We start from the raw sequence: 22,795 nt of genomic DNA on the forward strand, positions 1-22,795 counted from the left end.
ATCCAGTGGACGATGGTGTGGTGTGTCACATAGCTAGTGTAACAGGCATCTGTGCAGCGCCAGCTGTGTGCCTCAGCATCCAGTGGACGATGGTGTGGTGCGTCACATAGCTAGTGTAACAGGCATCTGTGCAGCGTCAGCTGTGTGCCTCAGCATCCAGTGGACGATGGTGTGGTGCGTCACATAGCTAGTGTAACAGGCATCTGTGCAGCGCCAGCTGTGTGCCTCAGCATCCAGTGGACGATGGTGTGGTGCGTCACATAGCTAGTGTAACAGGCATCTGTGCAGCGCCAGCTGTGTGCCTCAGCATCCAGTGGACGATGGTGTGGTGCGTCACATAGCTAGTGTAACAGGCATCTGTGCAGCGCCAGCTGTGTGCCTCAGCATCCAGTGGACGATGGCGTGGTGCGTCACATAGCTAGTGTAACAGGCATCTGTGCAGCGCCAGCTGTGTGCCTCAGCATCCAGTACGTGAAGACCTGTCGTGTCACCGGGAGCTAACGGCATAACGTGCATTCTTGGAGCCCCAGCTGTGTTCCCAGCATTTGCTAGGACCTGCATGTGAGGCCAGCCCTGTGTGGCCAAGAGCTGGTTGTGTGTGGGCGACAGGAGTGTTCAGAGTCATGGGCCCATCTGAGGCATGTGCAGTGAAGAAGGCTGAGCTGGGCACCATGGTCCACAGTGCCAGGCATCCCCGGCAGCCAGTGAAGATAAACAGTGCCCAAGCAAGCTCCTGAGGAACCGCGTGGATCACTGAGTGGCAAGGTTTGGGTTGCATGTGTGTCTGTGGCAGGAGCAATTGGGTGGACTTCACGAGGGTGGGGGGAGGTGGCAGCCCTGAGCACATAGATAGTCACCGGCACATCCAGTCACCCCTGCATTCTGTGTGGCCACCGGAGTGGACACAAAGCAGCTGCTAAGTGTAGGGACATGCAGGTGGAATCCTGGGTCCTGGGACCTGCCAACCCCTGCCCGTGTCAGAAGGAGTTTTCTCTGTGATTTCCCTCTCTCTGACTTGGCGCAGGTCCAGGCGTGGGCGTCCTGAGGATGGAGGAGTCGTGCAGGAGGAGCTTTGTCAGCACTCTGCCCATTTATCCGTCTTGCCCTGGAAAAGCAGGTTCTCAAAAGCAACCCTGCCATGGTATTCTTGGGAATGCTTGCTCACAGAACTATGGGAATGTAGTCACTGAACTAAAACCACACAATCCCGGGCTTGTGACAATGCATGTGTTTTAAAAATAAGTTTACACATGTCTTACATTTTATTATTTTTTATTGAAAATTCTTTTAAAAAGGAAGGGAGAGTGACCCCTACAGCTCAGGAAATAATGCCCACTTAATAAATGGGATAGCATCAATTAAAAAGCTTCTGCACAGCAAAGGAAACAATTAGGAATGTGAAGAAAGAATGCACAGGACGGGAGAAGATCTTTGCTAGCTACTCTTCTGACAAAGGATTGATATCTAGAATATATAAAGTGCTCAAAAAACTTTACACCAAAAATGTCAAATAATCCAATTAATAAATGGGCAAATGAACTGAATAGTTACTTCTCAAAAGAAGACATATAAATGACCAACAAATGCGTGAAAAAATGTTCAACATCATTAGCAATTAGGGAAATGCATATCAAAACTTCCCTGAGATTTCATCATATACCAGTCAGAATGGTAGACATCAAGAATACAGATAATAATAAATGCTGGAGAAGATGAGGATAAAAAGGAACAGTTCTGCACTTTTGGTGGGATTGTGGTAGTACGACCAATATGGAAACAGTATGGAGGCTCCTTGAAACTGTAGGCATGATGGGCTGGAGTTGTGGCTCAGTGGTAGAGCACTTGCCTCACATGTATGAGGCACCAGGTTCCATCCTCAGCACTGCATAAAAATAAATAAAATAAAGGTATTGTGTCCATCTATAACTAAAAATATTTAAAAAAAAAAAAGCGGTAATCATGGGACTACAATATGACCTAACTATACCACTTCTTGGATTTACCCTGAAGATTGTCATCACACTGCAATGACACACGCATACTCATGTTTATAGCAGCACAGTTCACAATAGCCAAACTAGAACAAGCCTAGGTGTCCATCAGGGTTGAATGGAAAAAGAAAATGTGTTACATATACACAACCGTGTTTTATTCAGCCATATGAGAAATGAAACTATGGCATTTGCAGGAAGACGGCTGGAACTAGAGACTATCATGTTAAGTGAAACAAGTCAAACTCAAGATGCTTAAGGGTCATATGTTGTCTCTCATTGCAGAAGCTAGAGAGGAAAAAAAAAGGTGGGAGCGGGCCCCTAAAAGTAGAGTGATCGGGAGAAAAAAAGGACCAAGGGGTGGGAGGCGAGAGGGAAGGGGGAATGCTGTGGAGTGATGTTGGCCGAATCATATTGTTATACTGTGTGCGTGGATGGAGAGGCATCAACATATCCCATCAGTATGTACAGTAATGTGCCAGTAAAAACGTCGGGGAAAAGGAGAAAGGCAGGGGGTGGCAAGGAAAGAAGAGAGGAAGGCAGAAGGACCTGAAAGTCTTCCTGTCTGCGTTTCTCAGGACATCAGGGCTGGTGATCTGTGTGCTCCCACGTCTAGTCCCTCCATCCGGGGGAGGTGTGCCCTGCACCTCCTGGAGGACCTGCCTCCTCAGTGAAGGGCGTCTCCAGGTGCTTGCTCCTCAGGTGTGGTGGGGCCAGCTGGAGCCCTCAGCACCTCAGAGACAGAGTCCCAGGTGGAGTGAGCACTAGCGAGAGGCCATGTGGGGTTCTGTGCACTCTAGTGTTGCAGGATGCTGTTTGTACAGGGTGGAGAAAGGCATTTGTGTATTTGCTTCTCACCCTCCTGGTGTTAGCTGCACACAGCCAGCAGAACCCACCACAGAAGACCTGAATTAATGCAGCTAAGGGTCAGTGTGTCTCGGGGCTCTGTTTTTCTGTTGTTCAAGTTCAAATACAAAGTGTTATAAGTAAATGCTGGGTTCAAAATATCAAAATTCTTTTGAGCTCTGATAAATCATTGCAGAGTAGGGCATTGGGATCTGGGAGTTCCCCATCTTTGAGTCTGACTTGATAGAACTAAAGGATATAAACCCAGATGAAGGCCAGCCTGATTTAAGATGATCTCGCAAGCCTCACAGGGCGACTCATGCCTGCTGCTGGGTCTAGTTGGAATCAGTAATTAATGAGCCCCAGGACATAAACTTCCACACCCAGTCCAGGATGCCAGAGAGGTGATGGGAAGCTTGTATTTGTTCACATTTTGTATGTTTCTTACACACAGGTGTGGGCACAGGTGTGGTGTGCACAGCTGCAGCCAGCCTCCACGGCTTCCTGGGTTCCCTTGCAGGTTTTGTCACTGTGTGCCTGGTAGGAGCAAGAAGTGTTGGTGCTCAGCTCTGAGTCCTCCGCAGGCAGGGCGGTCACCATGAGTCATGTTGCTGACATGAGCAGTGAGAGCTTGAGCTGTGGCTAGTGAGGAGGCGGTGGAGGACAGCCCTCGTGTGAGTCGTGGGGACAGCCAGGGTGCAGGACCAGAGGCCAGAGGTGGGAGGCGGGGCAGGACCCCCAGGCATGCGACTGTGGGCTGCCTCTGGCCGGCCCAGACCCCAGGCTTTTGCCTCTGGAGATGCATGTTTTCACTGTGGGCACTGTGTGGCCAGTGCTCCACCTGCTCTGTACCTGTGCTGGTGTGTGCTGCCCGTGTGCGCTGAGGGTGTCGGGAAGGCCTGTGTGGGCAGTGGTGGTTGGCCTTGCCCGGGCACGGTGGCTGCAGGAGCGGCGTGGTGTTTGCCGTGCCCGTGCTCTCCTGGCTGTTTAGTCCCTTTCGTACACGGCATGTCCTCCGACTGACCTCGTGGCAGAGGGAACACACTAGGCCTCAGGGCTTCCCTGCCCCAGCCCTCTGCTCACTCCCGGGAATCGTCTTGCTGCCTGCACCCTTGATGGAGCCCCACCCTGTGCCACCCTGAGCAGGGCCCCGAGCTGGCAGTCCATGTAGTGGAAGGGTGGGCAGCTGCTGGGGTGGTTCCTGGGGACACTCTGCGGTGAAAGGCAGCCGACCCCAGCGTCGACCCCCGGCATGCACATGGCGACTCCTTCTCTGAGCCGCACAGAGGGCAGGCGTGTTCTCAAGTCTGAGGTCGCCCTCGTGCCAGGGCCGTGGGGCCGGTGCCCGGATGGCAGCATGTGTCTGTGTGTGTGCTCTACTCCGTGGAGGAAGAAGATATGGAGGCCCACTGGCATGTGCAGGTAGTCCCCGAGGCGGTGAGTAGTTCTGTGGGACTGCCCACTGTGCCACGCGAGGATGGGGCTGCCCCCTTGTGAGGACGTAAGGCTCCTTCCTCAAGTTGCCATCGCTTCCCTGGAATCCACTTCAGACACACCCTGGAGTGGCTTGTGGTGAAGCCTTTGGCAGAAGTGAGCTGAGAGCGTGTGCCTAGGCTGATGCGGGCCTCCGGTCTGTGCCCAGTTCCAGCACCCCAGCCCGCCGTGTGGTCCTGGGAATTGAACCCAGAGACACTTAACCACTGAGCCACATCCCCAGTCCTTTTTAAATTTTTTATTTTGAGACAGGGTCTTGCTAAGTTGCTGAGGCTGGCTTTGAACTCATAATCCCCCCGCCTCAGTCTCCTGAACCTCTAGGGTTGCGGACTAAGTGCACACACTGGTGTGTGAGCACAGGGCTCGGCACAGGGCTCGGCACAGGGCTGCTTCACCAGGAAGAGCTGCTGCTGCTTGTGCGGATTTCCTCTTTCAGAGGAAGTAACTCTTTCGTTGCTAGTGTGAGGAAGAGCGCGGTGTGTCTGATCTGCTGCCTCCTTCAGAGGTTATTTGGGGGCACATTCACAATATTCGGAGCAGCACATGAGTTCTCTCTTTTTCCTGTGCACCATCAAGGTGATTCCTTGTGTCATCGATCCTGTCACCTGGTTTTTGCCAGTGTGGTGTGTGCATGCTCTCGACAGTGTGAGCAGCAGGCCGACTTGTTGATTCAGCGACTGCAGAGGTTGGCTCTGTGTCCTCTGAGGTGAAGTGACATGGCTCTGTGGTTGGCCCTGCCTGCTCACGCCGATTCCCGCATCCAGTGTTGCTGCTGCTGCTGCTGCTGACTTCTTTCTGCAGATGCAGGACAGCATCCTGGTCTTGGGGAGGAGCTGCCGCCACCGTCTGCAACTCAGGTGGTGGTGGAGGAGACTGCAGAGGCTGGTGCCAGGAAGTACCTTGGTCCAAATTGGGCAGGGTCCTGCCTTCCTGTTCTTGGTCTGATGGATGAAGTGCCCTGTCCAGCAGTAGTGACTGCTGGGAATAGTGTCGTTGCTCACTCAGCATAGTTAAGGCAAGTCCATTTTGGCCTGCATCCATGTTGAAGTATTAAGTGAACCAGAGGTAGGTGTGGCCTCTAATACATACCTGTAATCCAGTGGCTCAGGAGGCTGAGGCAGGAGGATCTTGAGTTCAAAGCTAGCCTCAGCTGCTTAGCAAGGCCCTAAGCAACTTGTCGAAACCCATTCTCTAAATAAAATATAAAAAGGACTGAGGATTTGGCTCAGTGGTTACCCCTTAGGTTCAGTCCCCAATACCAAAAAAAAGAACCAGGAACTGCATTTCACCCTGCACTTCTGTCTTCTAGAAGGTTCTTCTCCTGGATCAAGGTGTGGGGGCTTGATGACTTCTGTCTTCTGGTGTTGATAGATAACCTGAACTGATTTTCTCAATATGTGCAAGTTCAAGTTAAAGCAAAGCTTTAGGGAGCAGAAACAAGAGGAGCAAGACTGGCAGGCGAGCTGCCAGCAAGGCTTAGCCAGGGCTCAGGTGCTCTGGTTCAGAGGCCAGGGTGCTCTGAGAATGAGGCCCTGGGAGCACAGAGCCCTGGCAAGGACTGGCGCTGGGTGGTGATTCTCACCTGGTGAAGGACACAGAGGCCTTTTGCAGTGTGACAGGCTGGATAACTCCATACTGACCTCTGCGTTTGTTGGTCCCGCAGGCCGGCTGGTCCGAGACGCTGTTCTGGAAGCTCAACCAGTGGCTGATGATCCACATGTTTCACTGCCGCATGGTCCTCACCTACCACATGTGGTGGGTGTGCTTCTGGCACTGGGGAAGCCTCGTCAGCAGCCTGTACCTGCCCCATTTGGCACTGTTCCTTGTGGGGCTGGCCCTGTTGACCCTCATCATTAATCCATACTGGACCCACAAGAAGACCCAGCAGCTTCTCAATCCAGTGGATTGGAACTTTGCACAGCCTGAAACCAAGAGCAGCTGGCCGGAGAGGCCCAACGGTCAGGTGCTGCAGAAGAAGCAGCCATAGTTAGAACCAGGCGGACCACTGTGTCTGTAGATGGGGGCGCGTGGGTTCCACAGAGCTCCAAGAACAGTGACTTGCAACGAAAAAGGTCACGAATGTGTAGCGCTAAGTGAGATCCTAACTTTCTAGTCATTAGTGTTAATTCTGAAGTAGCCACAGAGTATTACTAGGCCCTCTGTCACCTTCCGGAGCAGATCTCTGCTCTTGTACTTCCTGGAATCCTCTGGCTGGTCCCTGCAGCCAGTTAGCATGGAGGAAGAGCCCTGTGGCAGGCACATGGCCAGCTGAGGAGAACTTGTGGGGACTTGCATGACTTCTCAGCAGTGACTTGGCAAGCATGGTCCAGTCCAAGTTGACTCTTCCTGGCCACAGGCTCACATTCTGTGTGTCCTTTTTGGAGGACAGTGTCATTTGGTTGGAAAGGATCGGCCTAAGGAAGGAATGTGATCTGTTGACCCTTCAAAATCCCAGAATATGGTATCTTAAAAACTGTTGCCTAGCGGTACCCCCTAGTGGCAGTGGCATCCATTGCTGGGACCCAGGAGAGGAGCCTGCCACCCTGGATGCCACCTGCTCTGCTGGCGTGCGGGTTATAAAGACTTCCACTTATTTTTTTTTTTTAATCAAGAAACATTTTAAACAGAATTTTTATTGACATTGTATTGCTCAGTTGGCAAAATAAGGTAAGTGTTCAGCAAGCAGATGTGTCTGGATTTCAGAGCCATTTTTACTTGATGGTTGCATATAGGTACCCAGACCAGACCCTAAATCCTTGATTGGCATTTGTCTGTGGATTTCAAGGCAAGGTAGTGAGGACTTGTTCCCAGAGATGTGAGGTTGGCCCTGGTGGCCCTGGACAGACCTGCAACCAGCTCCTGAGAAGGGGTCCCCCAGCCCCCTGGCTTTTACCACACTGTGCCCAGGTAGAATTTGCACACCAGCTTAGCAGTGTTATTGACAGACCCACAAGCATTTTATTCCCCCATTTTATTCACGGCACCTTTGAATAAGTGCTTGCAGAAAACACGTGTTTATTGCTCTAAAATCATGTGACTCCTGCTTGTTTGCATCATGGAACTCTTGGAATAGTGTGTTTTGATGACTGGTGCTTTAACTTTATTGATTGTATTTAGATCAAGATATATACCTATTTATCTCATCCTAAAATTATTTAAGCTGTGTCCCAGCTGAGATCATTAACTAAGAACCCCATTGCTCCTGACAGCTGCTCCGTTGTCCCCTGTCTCATGGAACCAGCATTAGCTGGTGGTTTTCCACTGGGCGGAAGTTTAATAAAGCAACTGATGTTTCCAGAACCTGAATGGATGTCGGTGCCCATCTCTTAAAGTGGACTTACCTCACTGTTCAGGCCTGGGAGCGTGTCATCTTGGAGATGCAGGATGTGACCATCAAACCTCATGTGCTCAAGCTGCACTTTCAAATGTTGGTCTGAACCTGTTTCTGCACTTCACTGGGGATATGTCCTCCTCGGGGATTCGCACTTCGCCTTCTGTTCCTTAGTGGCCAGGACTGCTTGGCCCACCCGCTCAGGTGGGCATCCCGCGTGCGTGGCTCCTTTCTGAGCGGGGACTTGTCAGTAAGGAGCAGGAGGCTTCTGTGCCTCCGTTGCCCTGGGACGCTGGCCCCTCAGGCAGCACAGTGCCCGTCCCCACCAGCATGTGAGTGGGCCTGTCACAGCCAGCGTGGTATTGCTAGTGCCGAGCTGGCCCTGTCCACCCAGTGACCCACCCTAACCACCAGCCAGCACCCGTGCCCCGTGCCTCACGCGTCATCTGTTGGCACTGGAGCAGATGTTACCTGGGAGGCTCCGAGGAACGGCTTCTGGCCCCACTGGCAGGGCTGGGAGATGGGCCGCCCGGAAGACAGGTCCTGGGGAGGAAAACACGCCCAGGCCAGGCTGGCTCTCCGGCTCGCCGCGTGCCGCACCTTGGCACTGCGCTTTCTCTCTCGGTGGGGAAATGTTTCTTGGGGCTCCTGGTGTTTTCAAAATTGGACAAGCAGATGGGCCAGGAAGGCTGAGAGACTCAGAATGGTGGGACAGAGGGCATTTTCACTGAGGGGGAGACTTCCTGTCCCCCACCCCCTTTTATTTATTTTTTATTTTTCCCTGTAGCTTTATTGAGGTAAAATTGAAATACAATAAAATGCATATATTTGAAGTATGCAGTTTGACCCATTTTGACATGTATGTATCCAATACAATCAATATGAAAAGCATGTCCATTACTGTTTTAAAATTTGAGATAATGCAGTCTGTTTCCTGCATGATTTACTACATTAGGAATCAGTTACCTTAAGACGTATAGAACCCCACCCCCACATGTCAACTATTCCAAAATTAAATGGGACACTGACATCTCAGGTCAAGGAAGAAACCACAAGAAAAGTAAATAAAAAGTGCTTTGAAATAAGTGATAATAAAAGCTTAAAATATCAGGACCTCTGGGATTAAAACAGTACTCTGATGAACATTTATAACTTAAAGTACTTATGTCAGAAAGAACCTAGAGTAAGAATCAGATTATTTTCAAATAATGTAGTAGGAATGAAAAATAAGAGTAGGAGCAGAAATATGAAATAGAGAATAATATAGCTAAAATTTGATTAAAAACGAATCTAATCAAGAAAAAGGTTAAGAACACAAAAATTATTATCAAGGAAAAGGGAGCTATCAGGATAATCATACAGATGCTAAAAATATATTAAGGTAATATTACAATTGCATGCCAACATATGTGATAGTTTACATAACATGGTCTATATTAGAGAAGGATCTGTGTGCTGCTGAGAAGTGTATTCTGTCATTGATGGATGAAATATTCTATATATGTCTGTTAAATCTAAATTGTCAATTGTATTTTTCACTTCCATAGCTTCTTTTTAAATTACTTATTTTTTTATTTTGTTTCCATTTGTTTATTTTTTAAAAAATTTTTCATACATGTATATAAGGTAATAATGTCCATCTCATTCTACTGTCCTTCCCATCCCCACGGCCCCAACCTTCTTCTCACTCCCCTCTGCATAATGCGAAGTTCCTTCATTCTTCCCTACTCTCCCCCCACTATGGATCAGCATCTGCTTATCAGAGAAAACATTCGGCCATTGGTTATTTGGGATTGGCTTATTTCACTTAGCATGATCTCCTCTAGTTCCATCCATTAACCTGCAAATGCCATAATTACATTCTTTTTTAAGACTGAGTAATATTCCATTGTGTACATTTTCTTTATCCATTCATCTGTCAAATGGCATCTAGGTTGGTTCCATAGTTTAGCTATTGTGAATTGAGCTGCTATAAACATTAATGTGGCTGCATCACTGTAGTTTGCTGATCTTAAGTCCTTTGGGTATAATCCAAGGAGTGGGATAGCTGGGTCAAATGGTGGTTCCATTCCAAGTTTTCTGAGGAATCTCCATACTGCTTTCCAGAGTGGCTGCACCAATCTGCAGTCCCACCAGCAATGTATGACTGTGCCTTTTCCCCCACATCCTCACCAACATTTATTGTTGCTTGTATTCTTGATAATTGCCATTCTGACTAGAGTGAGATTGAATCTTAGGGCAGTTTTGATTTGCATTTCTATTATTGCAAGAGATGATGAACATTTTTTTCATAAGTTTTTCGATCAATTGTAGATCTTCTTCTGTGAAGTGTCTGTTCATTGCCTTAGCCCATTTGTTGATTGGGCCATTGTTTTTTTGGTGTTAAGTTTTCTGGGTTCTTCATATGTCTGGAGATTAGTGCTCTATCCAAGGTGTGCGTGGTGATTTTCTCCCAGTCTGTAGGCTCTCTCTTCACGTTATTGATTGTTTCCTTTGCTGAGAAGAAGCCCTTTATTGATCTTGATTTTATTTCGTGCACTGTCGGGGTCTGGTTCAGGAAGTCAGGTCCCAAGCCGACATGGTGGAGATGTGGGCCTGCTCTTCCTCTGTTGTCGTGCCTAGGTCTCTGATGCGCTTTGGGTGGGTTTTTGTGCAGGCCACCACCTGTTAACTGAGCACCACGACTGCTCCTCAGTGTCCCGGCTCCCCAGAGTGCTGCTGAGTGGTGCGGCCGGGCTCGTGGTGGCGGGGTTCAGCACGCTCCAGGCAGCCTGTGTCCCGTTCTCTGCACTGGCAGCTCCGCAGAGGCACTGTTGCCTCCACTGCACGTGCTGCGCACGGTGGCACAGCTGCTGCGTGCGTGGCCATGCCCACACCTGGGCGCATCAGCACGTGACTTGTGTGTGGTGCCTGATGGGTGCTTCCCAGACTCAGTCCTTGTGCTGCTGAGACTGGGTCCCCAGAAAAGCAGCGACTGATCACTCCTGGTTCTGGAGGCAGGAGGTCCAAGGTCAAGAAGCAGAGGGTTCAGTGTCACATAGGGACCCAGCCTCTTTTTCCATGGTGGCTGCATCCCTGGAGGGAAAGAGGCTGTGCTCAGGAGCAGAGGGACGGCAGGAGGCCAGAGGGCCTAGGCTGTTCTGCCAGCCCTTCACCGGCACTGGTGAGGGCAAGAGGCCTGCCATTCGGCCCCCACGTGGCGTCACCGTTGACCCCCACCTTCGCGCCCTGCTGCCAGGTGAGTCCTGCTTGGCCTCCTGGTGCACTTCCAGTTGCTGCCGTGCCGGGCTTGGGAGGACAGCAGGACGGACGGGAGGGTGTGGAGCCAGGGCCTGGCTGTCACACGTCTGCCCCGCAGGCACCTGTCAGGAAACAGGCAAGCCCCACAGCGCCAGAGGACCTCTGCGGAGGGCCGTCTACACCACAGGGCAGCCAGCTCCACCCCACACAGCGTCCCACCCGGCCTGTGGCCGTAGTTGACGTTCTCTGCGGAGCACTAGTCACAGAGGGCTGTCCCAGCCAGGGGCGCTGGGGAGAAGCCCCGGCAGGCCCCAGGCTGGGTGAGATCTGCTGGGGCTGCCCCCTCCCACCCAGAGTGGGCCTTGGTGTGCCACTCGCCTGTGAGTGGGTGGCTCACTGAACACTCCTGTGAGACATGTCTTAGTGTTGCACTGACGGTGCGCTTACTCCCCACGAAGGCTGGTGTGTGGGTGGAGGGAGTGAGAAATGCCGAGGCTGCCCAGTGACGCTCAGAGCCAAGACCCCAGGCTCATGGCTTGCCACCACGTGTCAGGAGTGCCGTGGGTGGTCTTCATGGGCCCTGGTCAGCACCAGCAGCACAAGGTTGAAGGGTACCAGTCAGACGTGCCCAGTTGCACAGGATCCCTTCCCATTTTGCCTTAGCAGGACAGAAGGGACGCACCTCATGTGAGTTGTGGGTCGTGCCCAGCATGGAGGATGGCAGCGTCCAGCTCCTGCTGGCCAGGGTCTCCCTGGAGCTGCCTGCTGTGCCTCAGGCACCTGGAGAGCAGTGGCAGGAGACTGGACAGGAGTTCCTGGAATGGGCTACTGCCCCCTGGGGTCAGATATAGGGAAGCACAGCCTGCTGATTTTTCCTTGGGTTCCTTCAAAACCAGGCTGCCGTCTCCGCCTCAGACCCCACTTTGCATTGGGAGTGCAGTGTGCTGGCCTTCCTGTGAGGCTGCCCATGCCTGGGGCCCTGGGAGACATGGTACTGTAGGAGGACAGAGCCCTGAGCTCTGCCCAGCGTGGCTCACAGATATGTGGTCTCAGCCCACTTAAGAGGACACCAAAGAAAACTCCTGGCCTTGACTGATGCATGCCAGTTCTTTGGGTCACCTCTGTCTAAGTTTCTGTCTGTTTTGTCCTAGGAGATCTTATTCAGTCCCCATTCCTTCTTCTAAAATAAATTTCCCCTTTCTTTAGTGATTAACACATACTGTGCATATTACCATTTTGATAGTAAAAAATGCATGTCTAGCCATATTTACCTTCAGTGATGTGGAACATGCAGAAACCTCCATTTTCTTTTCTGTAGTGACAGCCTGAGTGTCTGGATTCCACTGCGACTGGCGGCCAGCAGCCTGTCCTGCGGTGCTGCGCAAGCCAGTGCCACAGGAAGGACCGGGCCACAGGTGGGTGGAGGGCACCCTGACCTCACATGTGAAGAAAACTAGCTGTGGTGTCACGGAGTATCCCTCCGTCAAGTTGGTCAGCTTTGGACGGGATGGACTTGAGCTACACACCTTTGGCTGGGCTATATGTAAACATGGTCCTTGGCTCTTCTTGTCTAAGGTTATAATTCACTGTTGTCTGTACAATGCCCAGATTTGCAAGTGGGACCTGCGCCAGCCGGTTCACGTCCTCTTCTGTCCCTTGGTTTCTAAAACAGAAGGAAGCCTCTCTGCCCTCTGAGAGCTTCTCTAGTGAGGTTGGCGCCCGGGAACCAGGGACTCAGCCCAGCCCTGCTCCCTCACTGCCGCCCCGTCCTGGGATGGCACTGATGCCGTGTTGAACTTTCGGGTGACTTGGGAATGCTGCCATCTTAAATGTTTCGTGGCTTTCTACACACGAGCAGGGATCCCCTGATTCCTCGAACCTTCTGCAAAGCGAAGCGTGCGCACCGGTCATCTTGTTACCCCTTCTGACCACGGAGGGAGCGTCTTCTTTCCACTCGGCTTCTTGCGTCTCAGCCCATCTTGCTAGAACCCTCCGTTGTCAGTGCTCGCAGAGCTTGGCTTCTCGGCAGCACTGGTGTCCACACCTTGGATGCTTCCCTCCAGCAGCCTCCCGTGCTGAGGGACACTCTCCAGTACACTGCAAGTAGGACCATGTTGCCATGAGTGACCTGTGCGCTCGTGGCTCCAGGCCGGGGTGGTGGAATGCCACTCTCTGTGCTGGGCACTGGAAGGTCCCCAGTGACGACGTGGGGACCTCTTGCCTAGTGGTCTCACATCCACTTGGTGGCACTGGGCCACCCCAGCATGCTGTGAGTTTCTGTCATCACAGCACCTTGGGCTCACCAGCGAGTACCCTTCTCCTCTGTGGAGAAGACCACTTGAAAGGCCTTTCTGCACACACTGCCCCTTCCTCGACCCCACCAGCTGTGTGTGGCCTCCCTGCAAACACAGCTGCTCCATGGCCCACATGCTGGGTGGCAGGTTCCATTCTGGCTTTGCTTGCACCTGCTGTGGGCGGCATTGCAGGGCCTCTCTTCCCCCGAAGTGCCTTCTTTCCTGGAATCCTGCAGAGGGCTGTACTCCTCCTCCATCCCCCTCCTGTCTCCCCTCATCTTTTCAACATCTCCATCCAGCACTCTTCCCAGACAGACTCACTTCCCTGGCCACACATCACATCGCTACCCTGGAAGGTCCCCAGAGCTCGTCTCCAGGCAGACCCAAATCTCTCTCTCTCTCTCTCCCTCTCTCTCTCTTTTTTTTTTTTTCCCAGCACTGAGGATTTTATTCCGGGCTTCCATACATGCTAGTAACAGACCCATATATCTTGTCCATCATGTCTCACACAAACCTGAAGCCTCAGGTCACCACAAAGCACCCCTCCTGCAGAAGTACCTCCCAGCTTCTGATCAGCTGCACAAAGAAGACGAAAACCATGCAGTTTACTCTCCTGCCGGACTGATTTGTTTTTAGAAAATAAGTTAATGTGTACTAAGTCTATCACTATTTTTAACCAAGCCAGTGCTTCTGAGCAGTCTCAGTTTTGATTTGTAATGCAATAACCATCCAGAGCTGCAGCCCACCTATCCTCTGCTTGGCCTTGGCCCTCCATCTTTGCCATGGACCAGCATTTGGTCAGGTGGGTGCCCAGCCTAGCTCTTCTGCTGGTTGTGCAGGGTGTGCAGGGAGGGGCTGTGTGTTCATGGCACAGCCTGCCTTCTGCTTGATTTTGCATAAGGAACAGCTTCCTTTGAAAGAAGCTCAGTCTGAGTGGCCTGATTGGTGGATAAGTCCTGCCTCCCCTTGCCCAGCATCCTCCCAACCTGCATGTTGCAGATTGTGTGAGCCCCTCTGTCCTGAGGCAAAGCTGGGTGCAGGCTGGTTGCCAGTGACCTGGGCCATCTTGCATGGAGTCTTCTGCCTCTGGCTCAGCTCTGAAGTCAGCTGTCTAAGCAAAAGACTGGGTGGCCTGTCCCTCCTACACTCCCCCTTTTGCAGATTCAAAGGCCTGACCTCATGCACACTGGAGTTCTGGAAATGTTAGGGCGGCCACATCTTTAAGACCTGGGATGTCTTAAAATACAAAATCATCCTCTCAGCATCATTATCCAAACTCAGATGAATCCTATCAGGCTGCACGGTCGGTCAGAGCCCGCCAGGCCGTTCCAGGACTCAGAGGCCTAGAGGGTCTCGTGTCCCAAGGGCTCTTTGGAGACTGTTATGTGGTGGTCGCTCTACCCAGAGGCAGTGTTCTCTCGTCTCCTTTATGTAGTGCAGTGCAGCAGCGGCAGTGAGGAGCTTGAGTCCTGGTTCCGCACTCTGCAGAGTCCCCGCAGTCAGCCAGGACCTGCGCTGAGCACCAAGTCTCAGGCCTGCCTTCTCTCCATTAACGGCACCGTGCTGCATGTCTTCAGCATACCTAAGCCTCTCCAGGTCGCCCTGATTCTCTCACAGTGTTAGGGTTGCCCCTTTTCTCTAGAGCTCAGGAAACCGATGACAACTGTGGGTATGCATATTTCAGTGTAAAATCAGAGGCGTCTTTACAACTGTGCTTCTGGGAAAGAAAAGCAGGTGCCTTAGATCAAATAACAAAATAAAACTTTTTTAGGATGCAAATGGAGCTCAGTCCTGCGAGTCTGGGACTTGCAGTAGAGGAGAGGCCGGGTTGGCGCTCAGCAGGAGTGTGAGAGCCGGCTGCCAGGTTTGCTGCCCACTCCATCTCACAGCCGTGCGACCTCAGCACGCATGGTTCCCACTGCGCTCCCAGCAAGGAGTGCTCTGGGCCCCTGCGGCCTGGGCCTGGAGGGTGTGAGATGTAGCTGCAGGCTCACAGTCCACCCGCTGCATCTGCTCTGCCTCACAGTCCTGTGTCCAGATGGCCAGGTCTTCCTCTCTCTGGTGGAAGAGGCCCTGGGCACAGAGTGTCCTGCACACGCTTCACTAGCCCTGCTGTTCTCAGCCCCGCCCACAGCCCCTTGCAGTGGCACCAAGTCCCCTTCTGACCCTAGCTAGCCCCGGTGGGCTTTACCTCCTACCTGCCCAGAGAGCCAGAGCCTCTTGCCCTGGACTTGAGTGGGCCCTCCCACTTTGCCCTCTTGGTTCTGGAGCACCTTCCCTCTCTCTTCACTTTAGAAACTTAAGTAATTAGGCCGGGTTTTGGGAGGAAGGAAGGAAATTGGTGCCTGCTGTGCCATGTTTAACCAGAGTACTTTGCCCCTTTGCTAGAGTTCTGCTTCGTTTTATTCACAAAATTGACATCTCACCTCCCATCTTGTGTCACAGGTAACAACTGTGTGTGGTTAGTTGATAAATTACCTAACTGGCCTGACCCCAACTTTTAATCAAGTCTGATTTCCAGGAGCCGATTGGCATTCTTGAGAAGAGCCCCTGCCCATGTAAGGCCCAGAAGAGCTGGGGTCAGTTACAGGTGGCCTGGACAGGGAAGGAGTTTGGATGTGACCTGAAACAAGTTCTCTTGTTGGGACAGATTGGTGGGACAGATTGGTCTCTTCTCACTCTGGGGCTCTCCATGGACCCGAGGTGAGGCTGCAAGTCGAGTGCAGAAAGAACCTGACCGAGTCTCCCACGGGGTAGGCTCTGGGTAGAGAGGCCCAGCAGGCACTGGGGACTGGCCACGATGCTCTGTGGCCTGACTGCACACTGCCGGCTTTCTAACAGTTCATTATATTTATGGTTTATGAATTTCTTTGTATGTTTCTTTTCATAGTAAAATGCGGATTTTTTTAAACAACTAAGCATAGTTAAGAAAAATACAATATAATGTTCTTGAAAAAATTTTTAATAGTTCTTTAAGCAGGATAGTAAAAATGGTTTGGTTTTTGTTGTTTTGTGGTGCTATGGATTGAACCCAGGGCTTCTCACGTGGTAGCAAGTGCTCTACTTCTGAGCTACAGCCCCGGGCCTTTTTAATTTATTTTGGGACATGGTCTCAAGTTGTCCAGCCTGGCCTTGAACTTGTGCTCCCCCTGCCTCAGCCTCCCAAGTCTCTTGGATCCCAGGTGTGCGCCACCATGCTTGGCGGAGAATGCCTGTTTTTGCTTCTCATAAAAACTCGTGCTGGAGCATGCGAGGAGTGGAAGTGCTCAGCCAGCTACTGTAGCCTCCCTGGCACAGCACAGCCTGGGGCTGTGATGAAGGGCCCACGGGCGGGAGGAAGCACAGACCTGTGCAGCATGACAGACGGGCAGGATCACCAGAGGTACCGCCTCACTTTCTGGAAGTTGTGTGAGGGCTCTGAGCGAGGTGCAGAGGCTTGGCTGCGTTTTGGCCCAGTGACACTGGCATGGTGTCAGCTGAACTCTGAGGCCATGAGGAGGGGCTGCTGTTAGCCAGGCTGAACTGCTCCCTGGGGCTCAGTGTGGTCTGCGGGCCAGCGAGGCCCTGGCCTCCACCGCTGGATACCGTGGAGGTGGGATGCTGAGGCCTCTCCTCATGCCCCTCCTCCCTCGCCTCCTGCAGTGCTCAGCGGCCACCTGCTGCCTTCCTTCTGGAGCCCTTTCTGGGTCTCTTTGGACCTGTCCTTCTCCTTCCTCCCTGCCTGTGCTCTGACTTTCCCGGAAGGCTCTGAGAGACTAAAGTGAGTGTGGCAATGGCTGCATCCATAGGTAAACCAGCCAGAAGTGTGTGACTCCAGAACACATGGGCTGTGTCATGGGCTTTAACTGCTGTCATTCTGAGCATCAGAGACACCTGGGCACACCTTGGGTGAGGGTGTGCTCCCTGGCTGCGCCTCCAGCCTTGGCCAGTGCGGGCTGTCTGCCTGCTGCAGCATGAGGATCCAGCTTGCTCCAGCAGAGTGAAGCAGGAGCAGGGGCTCTGCCTGTGTCCCCCTCCTCCCTGCCCCAGCCGCCCAGGAGAGGGAGGCAGGGAGGGGCAGAGGGATGGGGGCTTTGTGCAGCATGCTTGTGTGAGGAGGCAGGGTCTCTGTCTCTGCCCCCTGGGGCCTGTTTAAATGAGAGCTTTACCCATCCCTGCCTGCCCCCAACAGGTGTGCCTCTGGTCATGGGAGAGCGGCCTTCTCAGACTTCTCTGCCCTCCACCTCCCCCACCTCCTGCTTCGGACTGAGCAAAGCCAGAAAACAGGCTTAGTTGTTGCAAGAGCTCTGAAAACAAAAAGGCACTGTACCCTGCTGGAACAATGGATCATTCTCCCGCCAGAGGACAGGGACCCTTTGAAGACCATCAGTGAGAGCCCTGCCTTGTCCTTGCTGGGTCCCAAAGCCTCCGTCTCTCTTCTTTTAAACACTGGCACCCCCTTTTCCTTTGACCCATCCATCAAAGGGAGTGGGTAGGGGCAGGGTGGGAAGTAGACCAAGGCCAGCAATCCCAAGGGCACATCCTGGAGATCTGCGGCTGAGCGCTGGTCTGGGGCTGTGCTAGCCTGCTCTTCCCACTGCCTCCAAGCTCGCCCGTGTGCACCCAGTCAGGAGACCAGGCCTGGGCCGGGGGACGTGCCCAGAGACACCTCCAGAGACGGCCCTGCGGAGACAAACAAGCTGCTCCAGACCCGCCCTCCTTGCAAGACCAGAGCTGGTGCCGTGGAGGGCGGGCTGGACACGTGCCTGCCCTCGGCCCCTCAGCTGGACACGTGAGCCGGGCGCTCAGCCTCGGCAGCTGGGTGTTCGGGCTCTGTTGCCTTCCTTTTCCCATCTTCTGAAGCCTGCTTTCCTTGCAACATCCACCTGCTGTTTCTTCCCATTGAAACTTTCCCGCATGTTCTGTGTTCTGAGGGGATGGACAAGCAACGTCCATTTTGGAGAGCTGGAAAACAGCCAATCCCAGGGGACAGCCTCGTGAACAAAGGAGAGTGGGGCATCTCCACAGGGATGCCCAGCTTGGAGAGTGGTGGAGCTGGGGGCACTTGGCAGGCAGAGGCTTGGGACACGCACGTCCAGTAGTCCAGGGATTTGGACCCACCCAGGACATCCAGCAGCTGCCCACACCTGCGCTGCTTGCTCATGTCCCATGATGTCACCTACATGGAAAGCCACTGGCCACCGTCTGAGAACACAACCTAGTTCCTTCTTACCCCTGGGATGAATACCACGACAGTGGATCCAAGAGACAGTTGTTGGGTCCTGCTGGACCTTAGAGAGGGTGGTTCACTGACCTTTTCAGAAAAAATCACAGTATCATGACTTCGTCATCTTCGTTTCTGTTTTAACAGCTATATCAGTGTAGGCCGTTGGATGAACCACACAGAAGTGAAGTGCCCACCAGGAGTGTCCTGTCTGTCGGCGAAGACTCACGGGTGTGCAGCCTGCCACCCAGGCTGCCTCTTGTTCCGAGGAGCTGCTGTGCTGTTTTACTTCAGAACCTTTATGTGGAGGAACACTGATCAGTTGAGCAAAAGGCCACACCCTGGGTGACGCAGGCTTCCCAGCCGCAGCTCCCGGGGCCCGGCTGGTGTCTGGCTCCCGTGCTCAGCATGGGGCCTTTTCCCCAGGCTGTGGCTGTCACAGTTCCAGTGTACCCTTCCTGTTTCCCCATGACGTCTCACTGGGAAGTCCTGCTCTGTAAGGCTGCCCCACTGTGCCTGGTGTGTGAACAGGTGCTAGGATGACCACAGTAAGGAGACAGCCTGGTGAGCATGGGCAGGCACAGGCCTGAGGCGAGAGGCATGTCCAGCCAAGGGCTCGTGGGAAAGTGCTGCTGAGAGGAACCTGTGGAGGGCAGGAGGCCACACTGGGCCTCAGGGTCACTGAGCGATGGGCAGAGGTAAGGACAGTGCATGCCCCAGTGAGGAGGGGCTTCCTGCCCATTGCAACCCACCTGCCTCGCTGTTTGGTGCCCTGATAGTTTATGCCAAGCAGAGAGGCCTGAGAGCCAGTGGAGGTCCGTGCAGGTAGCCCTACAGATTTCCCTGTGCCCAGGGGCCTCCAAGGGCAATTCAGAGTGGCACAGGATGGACACATCCTTTGGGCTTGCCCAGGGCTTGTGGAAGCTGTGACACTGTCCTGGGGGTGGCCCTGGAGGGAGGTCTGTCCACCCCCAGGCTTTACCTGGGTGCTTTGACCCATCAGCACTTGTTGACCATTCTCCCATGACTCACCATGAACATTCCCTTGGCCACTGACTTGAGGTCCTCCCCATGCTTGCTGCACTCAGGGCAGGTGCCAAACACTTCTCCCCACTGCAAGCTCCTGAGCCCAGTGATTTACACACGAGCTACTGAGGCTCAGGGAAGGCAGTGCTTCTTCCCAACTCAGTCTCCTGATTCCAAAGCTGCTGGAATTCTGTCCCCTCAGCCAGCAGCAGCTGGGTCCAGGCACTGTGGAACAACTGCAGGTCCATCAACCAGAGAAACGCCAGCAGGAGGCAGGCACAGAGAGCTTCAGCAGCAGAGGGTGGGTGGGCCCTGGGCCTGGGCCACACCCCTGCCTGAGTCAGCCACCTGGACTGTCCAGAATCAGCTCCCTTAGTGCATGGCCCCGATGAGGGACCTGGCTGCACAGAGGACTGGGCCACCTCAGCAAGCACTGCCGTCTTCATTGCTTCTCAGGAGGAACTGAGGCACCATGCAGATGGTACAGCTGCATCCAAACCCGGGAAGGGGCTGCCCTGTGGACACAGGGTCCACCTTGGCAGTGCCTCAGGTGCCTTGTGAAGGTCCTGAGGATCTGTGCACTTGGTCTTCAAAGCTGCCTGGACAGCGAGCACGCTTATTCTCAGAGGAACTGGAGCCTGGGAACTGACTAACAATCCGAGTTCACCCAGTGAGTGGCAGGAGAGGCAGAAGTCACTTCAGATCTATTTGAGATGAGCCAAGCTCTTGACCTGGCCTCAGATGACCGCATGGCCCTGCAGGAAAGGAGACCCAGAGCCAGGGGCAGCTGCCATTCCTCTGCTCCCTCTACATCCCGTTGCTGGTACAGGTTACCTCCTGTACTGTACGTGGATCTTACATGTTGGTTAATAAAGGGACGTTTGTGTCTGATTAATGAAGAGAATCACTAATTTTAAAAAGTGTCATTCCAGCTTTTAAAACCTCTTTTTATTGACAGGTAACATTCTTAGTCTTTCCTGCTGCTATAAGGACTTCTACTGGGTAGTTCATTTCTCACAGTTCTGCAGGACGGAAGGGCCTGCAGGGTCGGGGGTGGTAAGGGTCCATCTCCACTCTCCTGATGGCACCTTGGGTGCTGGTCCTGGAATAGTGGGAGGGAGGGAAGGGCAGAGGGGGACGGATGCTGTCCAGGGCATGGTGGCGGAGCCCTCGTGATGGAAGCACCTCCCAGACCCCTCTCCTTCCTAGCTGGACACTGGGGGTTCAGTCGCAGCACATGGATTTTGGGGTGGCAGATTCAGACCACAGCAATAGGATGCATCCTTGGAGTCCCTTACTCTTGCATTCAGCTTGCTAATGTTTCACAAAGTGAAGACATCGAAGAGTAGGTTCTTCAAAACATTTTCATCACCCCCCAGAATTCTTTCATGTCCTGTCCCAGGCACCTCCCCCAGAGCACGATGTCCTGGTCCCCAGCATCACAGATTCAGTTCATTTCATCTGCCACGCATGCCCTCTCCTCCGACTTTTTGTGCAGTGCAATGTTCTTTTTTTAGTACCAGGAATTGAACTCAGGGGCACTCAACCACCACTAAGCCACATCTCCAGCCCTATTTTGTGTTTTATTTAGAGACAGGGTGTCCCCAAGTTGCTTAGCACTTTGCTTTTGCTGAGGCTGACTTTGAACTCTTGATCCTCCTGCCTCAGCCTCCTGAGCTGCTGGAATCACTGGTGTGTGCCAGTGCAGTGTTTTAAGATGCTTCTGCTGCTGAGTACACTCTTGTTCTGCCTGGTTGTCACGGGTGCTGTCTCTCACGTGGACGCGTGTGAGTTGGTGCCTGGTTGTCACGGGTGCTGTCTCTTACGTGGACGCGTGTGAGTTCTGCCTGGTTGTCACGGGTGCTGTCTCACGTGGACGCGTGTGAGTTCTGCCTTCAGCCCATGGGCTGTGTGGTTTCCAGCTTTGAACTGTTGAACTTGTGGCAGTTTGAGCTTGATGAGTAAAGAATGCTTGTAAAAGTCTCTTGGTGGCTCAAGTTCCCTGTGCCTGAGGTTAGCACCTCAGTGGGAACCATGGAGTGACACCAGCCAGCCGTTCTGAGTGGAACACACTCTCCTGCCACCTGCTCCTCACCGACAGACCCTTGCTGCTTCAGTCCTCAATGCCAGCTAGTCAGGTCTGGGCACACAGGCGTCTGTTGGGCTTACCTTGGGTTTTCCTGAAAATAATAACATTGAGCACCATTTCCTATTCTTACTGGCCATCGGTAAATCTTTTGTGAAACATTTATGTCTTTTGCCCTTTTTTATTTAGACTACCTGTATTGTTAATTTACAAGAGTTGTTTACTTACAAGTGCTATGGTTTGACCATGTTTCCCAAAGTTCCTGTGTTGGAAACTGCATCCCCAAAGCAGCAGTGGGAGATGGGCCCAGTGGTAGAACACTGAGGCCCTGGTTTTGATCCCTAGCAGCACACACACACCCTAAATTTCTAAGTGTTCAATCATTGAGGGTCAATGAGGGAATCACAGTGGAAAATCCCAACTTTTCTACCTCAGGATTTGTAAGTGTGGTGCTGTGTCCAGAGGACACAAGGATAGCCTGCAGTGGGTTCAAGTCCCAAGTCAGAGTCCTTTCTGCCCAGCCCCGCTACCCACAAGCCCTGCCAGGTCCCTCCTGGTGACTCTGGCTAAGTTAGGGCCCCTCACAGCCTGGGGCACACGTGGTTCATTTCACACAGTTCTGTCTTCCTCCCATCTCTGGCTACTAGAGGAGAAAACAGTGTCAGATTTCTCGTAGCTCTGTGAGCAAGCACTAGAGCAGGTGACCTCCCTACCTCTGTTGACCAGGAGAGTTAAGTGCCTGTGTAGGAGACCTTCCAGGAGGGCTGTCAGAAGAACCCCAGGAACCCCAGCTGATAGTGTTACAGCCTCCGTCAGAGGGATGTGCTGTGAGCCTCTGACAGTGTTGTGGAGTAACCTGGAGCACACTCCTACAAAAGCACCCTGTCGAGAGCACCCCTTACTCTATCACTTGATTCCAACCATTCTCCGCCTGTGTTTGTCAGCTACGATTTTTACAATAGAAATTTCAGTGATATAAATGATTACAGAACACATAAGCTTACTTAAGGGCTCATAATGTTTAATTTTGTGACATTCAGCATGCCAAATAACTCTTTGTATTTCTTCCATAAAACAAGTGAATGGGACTAGAGATGTGCAAGTCTGGTAGTTCTAAAATTCTGGCTTTAATTTACTCATATGCTTTGAGAGATTGGGTGAGAGGAGACATGGGGACCTATGAACACATTTGCTGACTGCACGGACCAGGCAGTAGGTAACATTTTTCAGAGGTCATTTTGCTTGAAAATGTTGTCTCAGTTTCTCCTTTAGTAGTAATTGTGT

The 22,795-nt window shown here is 52.6% G+C and overlaps 1 protein-coding gene across 16 annotated transcripts in view; it reads left to right on the forward strand.

The window, feature by feature from the left end:
- The window catches only part of Cln8 (CLN8 transmembrane ER and ERGIC protein), a 35,403-nt gene extending 15,089 nt beyond the window's left edge, over positions 1 to 20,314 (forward strand). For 8 of the 16 annotated variants that reach the window (XM_047549192.1, XM_047549188.1, XM_047549194.1 and 5 more), the window contains one exon: positions 5,995 to 8,498. In XM_047549192.1, coding sequence (XP_047405148.1) covers positions 5,995 to 6,318 — 324 coding nt within the window. In that variant the 3' untranslated portion in view covers positions 6,319 to 8,498. The other 8 variants (XR_007108295.1, XR_007108293.1, XR_007108296.1 and 5 more) reach the window with 8 other exon arrangements.
- Positions 20,315 to 22,795: the final 2,481 nt, after the last annotated feature.

Source organism: Sciurus carolinensis, chromosome 4 (assembly GCF_902686445.1).
Source record: "Sciurus carolinensis chromosome 4, mSciCar1.2, whole genome shotgun sequence".
NCBI classification, from domain to species: domain Eukaryota; kingdom Metazoa; phylum Chordata; class Mammalia; order Rodentia; family Sciuridae; genus Sciurus; species Sciurus carolinensis.